This window comes from Anabas testudineus, chromosome 11 (genome assembly GCF_900324465.2).
Source record: "Anabas testudineus chromosome 11, fAnaTes1.2, whole genome shotgun sequence".
Lineage (NCBI taxonomy): Eukaryota > Metazoa > Chordata > Actinopteri > Anabantiformes > Anabantidae > Anabas > Anabas testudineus.
Window position 1 is genome coordinate 13,771,333 of NC_046620.1, and position 14,189 is coordinate 13,785,521.

Below are 14,189 nucleotides of genomic sequence, written 5' to 3' on the forward strand. Positions count from 1 at the left end.
CTTATATGCTCGCTGTTTTCTCCTTCTACTCCAGCGCATCAACATGACAGCTGTCAAATAAAGTCAATGCGGTTACTGTGCAGATAATTAATTCACATGGCCGGTGAGGGAGTAAATGAGACGTTCACGTACGCCAAGTGTTTTCTATCGAGACGAGACGGGAGGTGACGTCAGATGCTGCAGTACATAAACATACCACCCACTTACGCGCCATCTTCCAGCTACTAACATCAAAATAAAAATATAGCGTTAAACTTCACTGCAGCTCATTCCTGCCTAAACACTTGCTTCACGTAGATCGACTGAACAATGAGTGACATTGAGGAAAGAAACTACGAAGGGCGGGTAAGTAGTTATATCGAATGACACGTTTCGATTGCTTCCTTGTTCGTGTTGCTCCGTGCGGCTGCTAATAGAACAATGTATTCACCTCATCCATAACCATTAGCTGCTAGCTAACGTGTGTTTAAGCTAACGCTAAGGTAATGCATTTACGCTGACTTCCTTCGCTTTGGCTGAAGTTACCCGTTGTAAAGAAGCAGATAAATGTTTTGTATTTGCCCGAGACCGATAATATAATTGAGAAGTAGTTAATTTAACATGAACTTTTTATGCTGTGACTGGTTCAATTCAACTGCAACATTAGCTAGCAGTGTAGGCACCAGTTAGCTTACAGTCACCGGAGTTAGACCTTGGTATTTAAACGTCCTATTTGTGCATTTTCATCTACAGTTTTTGCGCATAACTCATTTGCTTTAAAATTTAATGGAGTTTAGCGTTTAACATTTACATGTTGAAATTTAATGCTGCATTACTGTAGCTATTATAGCACATTAGCCACTTGAGTACTTGTTTAGCCTGTGCTAGCATTTCGTTATACTAGACGTGCGTAAGTGCTAAGCCACTCTTCTTCCCCGATGTCACACTCTGAATTTGCAAATTGAAATACTGATATCACTTATATAAACTTGTAAACGTATAATTTAATTTGCTCATGTACAAAATGTCTGGGATATTAAACTTCATGTAGCAAAAATTGTAATTGCATTGCATCCGGTGTTTTTTCTTTTTCATTAAAAAAATTCACCGTTTCTTAAACTTATGATCTTAATTTTACTGAATGTTCTTTTTTCATTAAGGTTATTGATCGTGAAGGATTTGAAGAGTTTTATCCAAGAATGATGAAGAAAATTTTCAAGATAAAAGAAGGCTAATGAAAACATGTACAGAGCAGAACATAGAAGTGGAAAGGGAGGAAATGTGACGGAAGAATGGTGTCAGATAGAAGCACTTGCAGTGTAATGGCTAAAATGAAACTGGTGTCAGTTTGGGTGAAGAGATGAAAAACAGACCTGGAATCAGAAAAATGAAAAACTGAAAAAAGAAGAATGAAGAAGGATAGAAATCCTGAGAAAAGGGAGTAGCGTGTAAAGAATCTGGAAGAATGAATGTGTCCCTAGGCTAAGTAAATACAATGTCTTTTTTTTTTTTTTTTTTGTTAAACCATGCTCCCTTTCTGTAACATAAAAATGCATGTTTAATTCTTTTCCTTTGATGGCCCAGGTGGACATAGAAATAGAGCTGTCATGTTCATTTGTTACAAAAAATGTAATAATATGCCATTCTGTAAATGAAAAGCTTTTGTTTTATTGACATAAGATCACTAACCTTTTCTTCCACAGTACATAAGCTGTGCATTTTAGACAGCTGTACTGTATGTCTGCAACATACTCTACTATTCTGTGCTTGATTGTATTAATGTGTTTAAAAATATATATATATATTTCCATGAGAATGTTTTTTAACATGCTGCTGTGGCAATAGGGGTCACGCTCCCCAACTAAATCGGATCGTGGGAGTCCAGCTCGGTTGAAATCGGAGAGCAGGTCCGTATCCCCAAGCCCATCACGGGCCTCCAAACGTTCTGAGTCCAGATCCCACTCTCGGTCAAAATCTAGGTATGTTGATCCCTTTTTGTAAACACCTTTGTGATATTGTGATCACGTTGTATTGCAAACAACAAAATGTTCCTAAGGGGCTGATGTATACAATCTCTGGCCATCCTATTTATAATGAATGAGGTGGCCAAAACATTAAAAACACCTTGTCATTTTCAACAAAAAACTGAGATTATGGCCTTGTAAAAGTAGAATTCATGAAAGAGCTGCTGTATTTGATTGCATTAGATTGTACAGGGGTACCTAATACATTGACCAGTGAGTGTATTTCACTCAGTTATAGCAACATTTTAATTTTCTATGTATTTTCTGTGCCTAAATGTTATCTACATTTTCTCCATTTGTTGTGTTTGAATTCTTTGACACCTGTCCTTTTTTCAGATCTCGTTCTAGGCAGCACTCTAACCGCCGATATAGCCGCTCTCACTCTCGGTCTTATTCCCACCGGAGGAAGTCCCGTTCTCGTTCCTACAGTCCTGAATATCGCCGCAGGAGGAGCCAGAGCACTTCCCCTATGTCAAACCGCCGTCGCCATGCTGGGAGCAGGGTGAGTGTGATGATATCTAAATATAGGGCAAAGTTTTGTAGAGTACAGAATAAATAAGTATAAATAAAATATAAATAATGCTTTTACACATTTAAGATGTTAATACTGATATTTTGAAAATGTGTTTTTATTGTATGACTTATTAATAAGTTTATTACAATATTAATCATGCAAAGAGACACTTTATTGAAGTGACAAAGTGTGGATGTAATGTTGCTACATGTATCACAATCATCAGTCTATTCTCCATTTAATATCACTTTGTTTTTGTTTAAATAATTAAATGTTAAAATATTTGTGTTAATACAAAGAATTTAATATGCTTTGCATATGAATTTATTTTTGATCATTAGAACAGATCACATAAATATTAACCTAAAACTAAATCACAGTCAAATGCAAGTGAATTTGTTATTTCATAGATGAGAATGCTTTTTTTTTTTTTTTCAGATTATTATGGTTAATGCTGTGGGACGTCCCATTGACATGACATTTAATAACCCCTTTAAATATCATATTCCCCTCCTTTCATTATATCAACAGAGCCATGACCTCAAAAAAGAAGCATACAGTCATGGCAGTGATGCTGATGTTAGGGTACGTGGACCTTCTGTTATTTTGAGAAATGGGCATTGTAATGTTGTGTGTTGTTCAGATGTGCTGCTCCCATTGTAATACTGGATCAAGGGGTAGAGGTAACTTAAATAAAATAGAACTTATCATATTTAGACATGCTTCTAATGTGGTACACTGATTTTGACGTGTGCAAGGAGCATTGGATCACTTATTGTATTAAATCAAATTATGTAAAACTATTGCAAAGGGACATTAACCATCTTATCAGTACGTATTAAAACATATTAGAATATAAATAACGTGTTGGTGCATGCATGTACATGGTGTTTTAATGTATTGGAGTACTACATCTGTTTCATTATGCGAATAACTAGTAAAATATAAGTGCACAAAGTAATGTACCTCTTATCTATACCTGATAAAATCATGCATTTTACAACTTTAATGGTGACAGTGTTAATTTAAGGTTTTGAAACTAAAACAGGGAAAAACAATATTTATGCTTGGAAATGTTGATGTTAAATAATTAATCTAATTTGGAAGTAATAAAAGAAAACTGCTTTATACATTTATTTTTAAAACAATCATATATCTTCTTGGTCCTCTGCCTGACATGCAACATCATCAAATGTTCAGAATTTTTCTTGCAGCACCATGTTTAAGTACAAGTTGTGTAAGATTGGTAGTTTACAGTTCACTGGTGTAAGAGGTCCATGATAAAGCAAAACTGAAATTAAATGTTTTTAAAGCAAGAAGACAGCTAATGAAATTTCTTTTCAGTATGGTTAAGTATCCCTGAGGATATCTTTTTGAAAGCAGTCTTAAGGGGTTATTAAACCTGTCATAGTTTACGCACAGAACATTTACTATTGGACAGGTACAACAGGAAATACTTAGGGTGGGAAATATTTTGGGGGAAATGGTACCCCAGTATAAACATTTACATACATTCTTACCTTTTTATAGTAGTAATTCAACTGCCTTAGTTGTAAGTCAGAAGTCATAGTATATCTATATTTGGAATAGTATTGTTTTTTCCCTACAGATTAGGGCAGGAAATGTATATAAGGGGAGTTTTATGATTTCTACACAACCTAATGTAAACCATTTGTTTGGTGCTGTATTATGTTTTGCTTTTGACTTTTAGAAAGGCATATATAGCCTACGAGCACATGTAAATAAATGTGTAACATGCTGCTATGTGCACAAATAACCATGCTTTGCATGCAAAATATAATGTGGATATAGTATGCAAATTACTAGAAGCATAGATGCTGTATGGCACATCATCAACTCTTACCCATATTGTTGACCTTTCCAGGCAAACCCTGACCCAAGCACATGTTTGGGGGTGTTTGGCTTGAGCCTGTACACTACAGAGCGTGACCTGAGGGAGGTGTTTTCTCGCTATGGTCCTCTGGCTGGGGTCAATGTGGTGTATGACCAGCGCACGGGTCGCTCCCGTGGCTTTGCTTTCGTTTACTTTGAGAGACTGGAGGATTCCAAAGAGGTATGGGAGATGTTTGTGGTCGTGTTTATTGGTCAGGTGACCAATGATCTTGAATCCTGAAATAAGAGGCTCATTTGTTTTCTGTTCTTTGATGTAGTTGATGGCATTCATCTGGGCTCCAGGTGTGACGTAGTTTCTTGTTACATGGCTAGAATGGAAAAGTGACAGGGCCTTGGGTCTTAAGAAATTGGAAGAAATGCTGTATAGTAAAGTAAAATATTACAAACTTTCTGTCTAAAATAAAATGTTGCCTCTTTTTTGATTAGTTACATCTGTGTATGATCATTACCAACTACATAATTGTTCTACACCATGTGATCACAGTATGTATGTGTAGAATTTGATGTAGGTTCAAAGGTTCTCCACATCATAATGTACTAGTTTTTATGTAGGTGTGATTACATGACTACACCACTAGGTGTCTGCCTTGCCACAAACTCCCTTGCCCTGCAGTCATTTAACTTTCTAAAAAGGGGGGGAAATGTGTGTAATGTGGATGGGCCTTTGAATAAAAGTTTAGTAATTATTATTAAAGACAGACAATAGTCTGTTAACACCTTTTGTCTTGTGCTACCTAGGCAATGGAGCGAGCCAATGGCATGGAGCTGGATGGAAGGCGCATCAGAGTTGATTACTCAATTACCAAACGTCCCCATACTCCTACGCCAGGAATCTACATGGGCCGACCAACTCAGTAAGATCAACACTAAGCAGGAGTAATTAACTGGGATGATGTAGATGATTGTTCTGAAGTCAGCACTTGCTTGTGTAAATTTTGTATTTAATTGCGTGTTACACATTTGTTATTTCTAGCACGTTTTACCATGGTGTTGTTTTACAAGAGATGAGACGCCTGGAAGTCATGGCCTTGTTTTTCTTGTTTCAACAGCAATGGCGGTGGTGGTGGCGGCGGTGGCGGTGGCAGCAGCAGCAGCAGGAGGGGGAGAGACTCGTACTATGACCGTGGCTATGATCGCTACGACAGATATGACGAGTATGACTATAGGTACAGGTGAGTAATTGGTGAGTAGATCAGACTTGTACTGTTATTGTAGGAAAAATTTTATAAAAATTTTCCTTGTCTCTTGGCAGTCGCAGGCGCTCTCCATCACCCTACTACAGTCGATACAGGTCTCGCTCACGGTCTCGCTCCTACAGCCCACGTAAGTGTGAAGAGTTATGCGTATTGCATATAATAGAAAACTTGTATGCAGTATCTTCAGACATGAAATCAGATTGCTGTTAGGATGCCTGTTTATGTATGTACATTGATGACTGGTGAAAGCTGACTGACTGCATTAGTGTTTTACTAAATGACACCTGTACTAATCATTTTTACATTTTCTTTTTGCAGGACGATACTAAGCCACTTCTTTCAACTTTTCAACTTTCTTCAATAATCGATGGCTTGTGATTCATTGAGGTGTTTTCACAAGAAAACCTTTTGAACTAGCATGTCTAAATCAACAGAACACTTAGGTTTGAGGCAGTTCTTGTTTACATGCAATAGATGTCTTAATTTCAGGTGTTTTTAAAGAATCCACTTTGAGCGTGAGCAAAGTCCAGAGCAACTGTTGGTTTCTATTGCTTCATTCGTAGACGTGCATCCTTCCTTCGCTCTTGATTTTTCTGCAGAAATGATACATTTATTGTAACTGATGTTTGAGATTTATTGGGCTAATTGCAGTGAACGATGTAGAAAGGCTGGGCTTTAGGAAATAATTGGGACACTTAATTTTACAACCTGCCATGTAAGTTGTTCTGAGAATAAAATCTGAATGGTACCTAGCACTGACAGTTTACTGGTAAGTAGTAGTTGAAGTGGGACTATAAAATGAAGTGTTACTCCAGTCAGCAGTTGATTCTTTGCTCACATTCACTTTTTTGTCATTCTTTGAGTTTCTTCATAGAGTTTTATTGACATGTATTACATTTTTTATTGTTGTTTCTTTGTATGTAAATACAAATACATATGAAAACACCAAAGTTTGTAAGACCTTTTTCTGACTTAATGTGGATGAAATTGAAGTTAAGCTTCGGTTGTATAGGTGGGAGTTAATACTGTAAGTTGAGTAGGTGAGGTGGGAAAACAAGCGGGGAGATTTTCACAGAACAAGACCAGAGCCAAAATGTGCACAATAAGTTGATGTTCACACAAGTTTAAAGTGGGTATTTGATATCACAATACATTCTCTAAAAGTCCAGTTTTGTCTAATTCCGGCTACAAAAATGAAAATGTGCAAAAGATTCTTACCAAGCTTTTATTGGGCAGCTTTCACTGCAGAAGATGCAAAGTTTAATACACATTTAAAGGATAAAATGAATATTTTGTTGTTTAGACATTTCTTAGTACATATTCACAGTAACTGCAGCAACAAGAGCTTGTGCTTTGCTCAGAATGAATCACCATTGAAATGACGGAACCTTCTACACTTTAATATGACTATAATTCATCTCAAATCATATTAAAATAACCAATGCATATGTTACATCATGTCACGATAGAGAACAAGTCTTACATTCTTTTTCTTACAAGAATGGACCCCAGTCTTACTTTCATACATTAGATGAAACCTTTCAAATTACATCAACATGACATCAAAATCAATTTTTCTCCCAAACAGATACAGGTTTAGATAGCTGAGGCAAACAAGGTCTTAAAGCTGAGTGGCTAATGACAAAGGTAAACTTGAAGGAATGGTGGGTTCTTTATCTATAGACCTTAGCCCCAACAATAAAGCACTTCATTCAAATGGGGTTAATAATCACTGCTGACATGTCATGGGGCCCCTCAGAGTTATGCGTTCGTTCACACTGCCTCAAAGATAACTCGTAAGGTTCCAAGGTAACCAGTAGCTGAAAGGATAAAGGGTCAAAGTATGAGGTCTTTGCCCATATGGATTCACTCGTAGTCAGATGTCTGTTGTATACGATTGTGCTCATTTTCACCTTTGATTTTTATGTTGAGTGAACTTTAATCCAATAGCATACACATTTTACCTGCACAGGTTTGTGTAACGAAATAAGCTATAAAATTTTACTATCCCCTGGTCTGAAGCCTAGTGCAACAGCTACTTAGCTGTTTTTACACTATATAACAGGTGCACTCCTTCAAGAAAATGCAGATAATTACTTTAATTTCATGGTTAGATGTGAGGTTGTGTGAATTTACTTTACTGCAATTGCGCAGGTGTCATGGCAGTGGCCACTGACCAGGTTTTCCATCAATACTGGGGTTTCTATACAGCAATAGTTCACCTATAGAACTTTCAGAAAAAAATATGGACAAGTAAATTATTTTCTGGTTCAGAGAAAGGACAATATCAGCAGGAATGTAAACTATTTGCCTGGAGGAAGTACTCCACATATTCAAATTCACAGAAAAAGATGAACCAAATCATTCTTGCACTCTGGAGCCAAACACATGTAGTGCAAATACTGCTGCTTCTATCTTTTCTCAGTTTTCCATCAACTGTGACACACAGTTTTACTGTAGAGGTCAATGTTTTATAATATTGAATGTCCAAAGTCTGGACCAGGAGCAACATGTATCTTTGACATCATGTAGTTATGATCAGGACAAACGTGGGAGGTAACGCCTGTAAACATACAAGGCAATGTCCAGAGGTTAACAGGCAACTGCATGTATTCTATATGGTCTAAATGCAGTATGACTGGTGGGGGGTGCAGGCTCAAATTCCCCAAGTCTGAGCAGTTCTCGTAGGTGGAATAACAAATGCTAAAAACTGTTTGCTATTTCATCAAAACAAACTGATGATCTCTATTATTAAAGTTCTTACAGATACAGGAGTCCAAAAGAAATATGAACTAATGCTTTTTAACATTTTAGAATGGGCTTATCTGAAGCTCTTCAATGTTAGTGAACGCAAACGGTTTTCTGAAAAAGACATTTCTGGAGGTTAAATGCCTGTATCTATTTATATAATTGAAGAAATGTACTCAAATACAACAAATAAACGGTTGTTATCTGCTCTAGAAAGTGTTAACAAATTTTTCTCAGCATAATAAAATGTTTTATTATCAGTTTAGACTGTTTAAATCTTGTGATAAATGTTTTGCACATGTGCACATCTCAGAATCTAATACAAGTGTTTTTAACACTTAAAAAGCTGCTAGTTCAAAAGTTCTTTTCAATCTATATCAAATAATTTTTTTAATTACCAAAATCATCCATTTGACAGGTGATTGTCTCTCAACACTTTAACCTCATGTCAGTTTTAACAAACAGTGACTGTCAAATATAATTTCATCAACAATTTGTACAACCTTTTCCACTTGTGTAAAAATTTGCCAACTACACTTTCACTCCAGATGAAACAAATCGTGCATTTTATTTCACAAGGAACATGATATAATGTAAACATGGGAAAATTTCAAACGCAACAAAACATGTTTTTCGCTTTCTTGAGAAAACAAGATATTCAGATAGTATTTGCTTTTGAGCTGTCACAGAAGAGAAATCCTCTGGACAGAAATCCCAGTGTAGCTAATCAATCAAGGGGCTAAAAACCAGGCAACAGGCAACAAGAGATGATTTTTCTGTGACACAGACAAAGCTGAATGCTAAAGCATGGCCATACACAGCATGGCTGCAATGTATGACAAAGTCTGCAAATATTCATGTGACTGTGTGTGAAAACACCCATTCTCGCCAGACCTATGTCCTGCATACACATGTGGTATTAATCTAATCAAATGCCCCACTGCAATAAAAATGCAGTTATCTTAACATTACAAAAAAAAAAAAAAGAAAATCCTGAAATTCAACAGATGCTTAGTAGAAAAACTAATTGTTTTTTTATTGTTTGCTTGAAAGAGTGAAAACAAATAAGAACTTCCAGCTATTTCTTTTGCACACCATACAGCATGTGCGTGATGCCCTCTGTACAGAATCAAATTATCTGCAATTAAACACATAATTAATTAGTAATTTAGGTATAATTGTTGCCACTTGTGAAGCAAAACCATAATATGACGGTAGCTGGGTTTGGACACCATTAATAGCATTTTATACCCATTTTGCAACAAAACGAGGGACTGATTATTTCATGGAGAATATATTCACGATGAAATCATCCTCTCCATTACTGTCAACCTGGACTGAGGAAACTTTTTCACTGCTCCTTTTCCAGAATTGGAGTTTTGTTTGGAGACACAAAGTGCACATGACGAGAAAACAATCAACAATATAGTTTTTTCCAGCTCAATAAAAATAGCACAGGTATTAACTGCAATAAGTTTGCCTTTTTAAATGCTTTGCCAGCAAGGATTAAGTTAGTATTTACTCCCTTAACAGAGATCTCCCTGGACATGTGTTTTGAGGGGGCACAAACCGCCATTTTCTAATGACATGAAGGTGTAAGGAGGCTGTGTGGAGGAAAGAAATCCTCGTTTCTGCTTTAGATCCTGCATGAAAACACTTGATAGAAGCTGAAAACACCCGCCTGGACCTAGTAAGAGCTGGATTTCCATCGATAAGGACACTGTTTCCATTGCATTTCATATTACTGTAAAGGCTCTAGATCCTCTCCAACATGGCGTGTTCCCTGACTCTGCAAAGCGGGTCAGTTAGTGGATTTGAATGGTTCCCACTCAAGTGGAAAGAAAACATTGTTAAAAGAGTCTCAGTCGCCTAACAATAAGTAGAAAAATAAAGCAATCTCACCGAAAAACAGAATCCCTTGATTGAGTGTAAAAGGGGTTTGTAAAGGAGTCTTGCGCTTGGCGGCGTAGACTATATCTTGGAGTGAGGCCAGCAGCTCCAAGTTGGGCTATAAGCTGCGTTTTTACTTAAATAATCTACCTCCCATCCCCTCTCTCTCTCTCTGTCTCTCAAGAAATAACCTAGACTATGTTTAACCAGATCGATTTTGTCCGTTCTTTTTTTTTTTTTCCTACACTGACATTAACCGCAGAAATCTTCCCACATAGGGTGCAGTCTAGTCTGAAACTTTATGTCAGTGTGCCCCTATGGAATTTGTCCATAGCGAAAGAGTCCTGAAAACTGGGGGCGGGGAGACTTTCTGTACATTCCTCAGCGATACATTCACTACTCCTCCTGCAGAGCCTGCAGCCACACACACACACACACACACACACACACACACACACACACATACGCAGACAGGCTACAGCCATGCATCGATTCATTTAAACCGACAGAGCCCGGGGGAGAGCACGACTACTCACATGACTGGCTGTGCGCATACGTTCAGCGCACAAACACACCACCTATAAGGTGATGGGCTACACGCAGGACGAATTCACACCGAACCCCATGCGTGCGCGTTTCGTTATTTCATTCGCGCTGGGAAGCATTAAAGTGCCATAAATTAGGTTCAAAAAAATTGTATGAGTCTAACTAGGCCAGTGGAAAAGGCTCAGATTGAATAAATCCTTTGTATGGGATCATACAACAGGGGAAAGCCTATATGGAGCTCCCCACTGAGTGAAAAGTTACTGGAAAACTCATCGGTGGGTGAAACTTGAAACAAATTTGTAATCGATTAAAAGTGACAAGAAAGCGCACAAAAGCGGCTTTTAAACCCCTTCTTTTATTCTCTTTTCGTTTAACCTATTTATGTTGCTGGCTCACAAATGTAAACACACCCCTCAGACGTCCTCGACAGTGGAGAAGTTTCCTAAAAGTGCCGCCGATCCTTCGACCGGCTCGTGTTTCCTGACACCTTTCTGGGCTGCGACAAAGCCCCAGCAGAGGAAACATGGGGAGAAACGCGTCGTTGGCGCGCTGATTCATATAGAATAGTCGCGCCGAGGAGCCAATGAATGAGCGCGTTGAGGCCGAGCCAGCGGCAGTAGTACGGAGCGGGTCTGCAGCCCCGTGATTGGACGGCGCCCCGGACCAATCAGAGGGACGCGTGTGTTTGTTCAGCAGCACAGGGGTAAACCCACTGAGACAGCCATGGCCCCAGTCTGAGCCAGTGGCTGAAGGGCCCACTAAACCAACACTCCCTTTTGTAACCTGCCCTACACGAGCATGTACACCTAGGCCTATTCATTAGGAAACACCACAGGGACACAGTGCTATCATTTCAGCTCGAAGCACAGCACTTTGCACTGGCTGAAAACTGAACTTTAATATCCATAGAAACAAACGCACGCACACATATACATATATTGCTATCTAAAACTAATGCAGCCTCCTTGATGCTTATATGCACATACACTGAATAATGTATCCCCACTCAGAATACAATTTAAATACAACCTCTCATGAAAGTACAATGAATGCAGAATAGAGTTAAATAATAATCTAAATAAGTAGTAATAATATAAAAAAGTAGACTGAAACATAAGTTCACCAAGGTCACAAATACCAACAAACACAACATTTCCGGTAGTGATCGTTCATGTCTTTATTGAACACATTAAACATACAGAGTGATGGTGGTTATTTGATTTCTGGTTGGTAGCAATGCCCTCAAGCAAACCCTTCCTGTAGCTGTGGCCCTGCACAATGTCCAGGAGTAGCTCATTCACAGCAACTCTATTGGGCTCAAGTCTGGCTCTGGGTTCAGGTCTGGGCTCCGACTTGGGCGCTCCAACAGGCAGATTTTGTGTCTCCGAAGCCATTCTGTATTACATTTACTTGGACTTTAGAGTCATTGTACTGCTGCATCACCCAGCATCTCCTGAGCTTCTGCTTGCAGACACCCACAGGATACCTTGATAAACCTAGGAATTAATTTTCCCCCTCCAAAATGACAAGTTGTTTAGGTCCAGAGGCAGCAAAGCAGCCCCAAATCACGATGCTCGCTCTGCCATACTGTATTGTGAGTATGGTGTTGTCATGTATGATTGTTTGTGCCTTATCACTATCTACTACCCAGATCTCCCTTGTAAGAGATTTCTGAAGTCAACGAGATTTTCCTGGTTAAATAAATAAAATAAATACATGTTCATATAAGTACACAGTTCCCCTTTTAAGTCATATGTAGCGCTGTGTGTTTTTCCTAAACAATTCAACTTTTGTTTATTCAGTCCACAAGACGTTTTCTCACTACCACAAGATAAAATCATCTCCATTTAGATTATATGTCTAACCGTGGACTGATGAACAGCTGAACTCTTTGAGATTGCTCTGTGACTCCTTCCAGCTACATGCAAACTAACTCTCCATTGCAGGTTTTGATGCTGCTTGTGAACAGCACACTGTGATAAACCACACCTTCATTGTTGTTCCACTGATTGTACCCCAGATCTGCTAACACCTTACTCCAAGTGAAGTTCCGTGACATCAGAAACCTAGTGTTTCACTTACATTTTCCATCGTCGCTTTTTATGTTTAATAGGTGTGTTCAGTAACAAACATGAAACATCGTCTCTGTTTGTGTTTTATCAGTTGAGAAATGTTGTGTTTGTTGTTATTTGTGAAGATCAGATCATATTCCATGGCTAATATATCCTAGAAAACCAGGAAATTGCTAACAGTGCCATTATTTTTCTTGCAACTGTATGTGTACATAAAGTTTCAAATTTAGCTTTCACACTACCTTTAGACTGAGGGTCTGCATGTGTTTACCTGTGCACAATGCCTGTCAGACAGTTCTGTTCTGTATTAGGTGTAGGTATATATAAAGGTATGATTTGATTTCTATGATGTATGCATTGTGATGAGTGCCAAATTAAATTGTTGCCAATTTGTAACAATGTGAACTATAAAAAAGTTATATGATGGCTATGATTTTGCTTTCCTGTAAATGGAGATAGATAGATAGATAGATAGATAGATAGATAGATAGATAGATAGATAGATAGATAGATAGATAGATAGATAGATAGATAGATAGATAGATAGATAAATAGATTTATATTTGACTATCCTTTCATACAAATCTCTTGTTAGACACGATCAACCAGTATTCATGATCTGGTATGTGAATTTCATTTGTGGAGTCTGATGGTGAAAACCTATAACAAGTATCTTTATATTATCAACAGGTATGGATTTAACCACCCATTAATTCTGTAAACGGGGCCATTCTCTGCAGGGTGACCTACGCGTAAACTATCGGCCTTTGCCTATGGTTTACAGAACATATTACTGACAGTTGCATAATATTTTAGACATGTATTCTACACGCCATTCAATTTGGGCTATGCATTGCATAGGTCGCTACAAACACTTTGGTCTAAGAGACCCCTCCCTCTTAAATGCAAATCCATGTCGGAGGTATAGCAGAGAGGGTTCGCCATGTGCATGAACTCCACATGGCCAGCGCTTCCTCCATGCGCCAAACGGTCTGAAAGTTGGAAAAAAACAAGTGGCGCAGCAACACTCATCTCGCCCAAAGACACCCCCTTCAATAATATTTTGTGCGATTCGGGCCTGCGGTTGGACTTTGAGTTGTGGATCAGGGAGGGCATGGCTCCACTCTAGTTGGAAAAGATGGATGCCGTCATTTGGACAGTAGTACGTGTCATTCCCATATTGCGCGAGGGCCCCATAAACGCAGCAAGACCCTCCCTATTCAAGATTCAGAAAAATTAAAATGTGCTCACAGTGCAACTTAACAATATAATGCAACATCATTTATGAATGGCCCCACCCCCTTTT

At 38.3% G+C, this 14,189-nt stretch overlaps 1 protein-coding gene across 1 annotated transcript; it reads left to right on the forward strand.

The window, feature by feature from the left end:
• The first annotated feature begins 167 nt into the window (after nucleotides 1-167).
• On the forward strand, nucleotides 168-6,577 carry tra2a (transformer 2 alpha homolog). Its single transcript, XM_026347724.1, has 9 exons — nucleotides 168-345; nucleotides 1,825-1,958; nucleotides 2,340-2,505; nucleotides 3,049-3,102; nucleotides 4,403-4,591; nucleotides 5,170-5,285; nucleotides 5,481-5,603; nucleotides 5,684-5,754; nucleotides 5,946-6,577. The coding sequence occupies exons 1-9, from the start codon at nucleotides 310-312 to the stop codon at nucleotides 5,954-5,956; spliced, it is 900 nt and encodes a 299-aa protein (XP_026203509.1). The 5' UTR covers nucleotides 168-309; the 3' UTR covers nucleotides 5,957-6,577.
• The last annotated feature ends 7,612 nt before the right edge of the window (nucleotides 6,578-14,189 follow it).

Coding starts and splice junctions, on each gene's coding strand:
- tra2a (XM_026347724.1), top strand. CDS start 310: ATGAGTGACATTGAGGAAAGAAACTACGAAGGGCGG. Junction 3,103..4,402: donor GCAGTGATGCTGATGTTAGG/GTACGTGGACCT, acceptor TGACCTTTCCAG/GCAAACCCTGACCCAAGCAC. Junction 4,592..5,169: donor GACTGGAGGATTCCAAAGAG/GTATGGGAGATG, acceptor TGTGCTACCTAG/GCAATGGAGCGAGCCAATGG.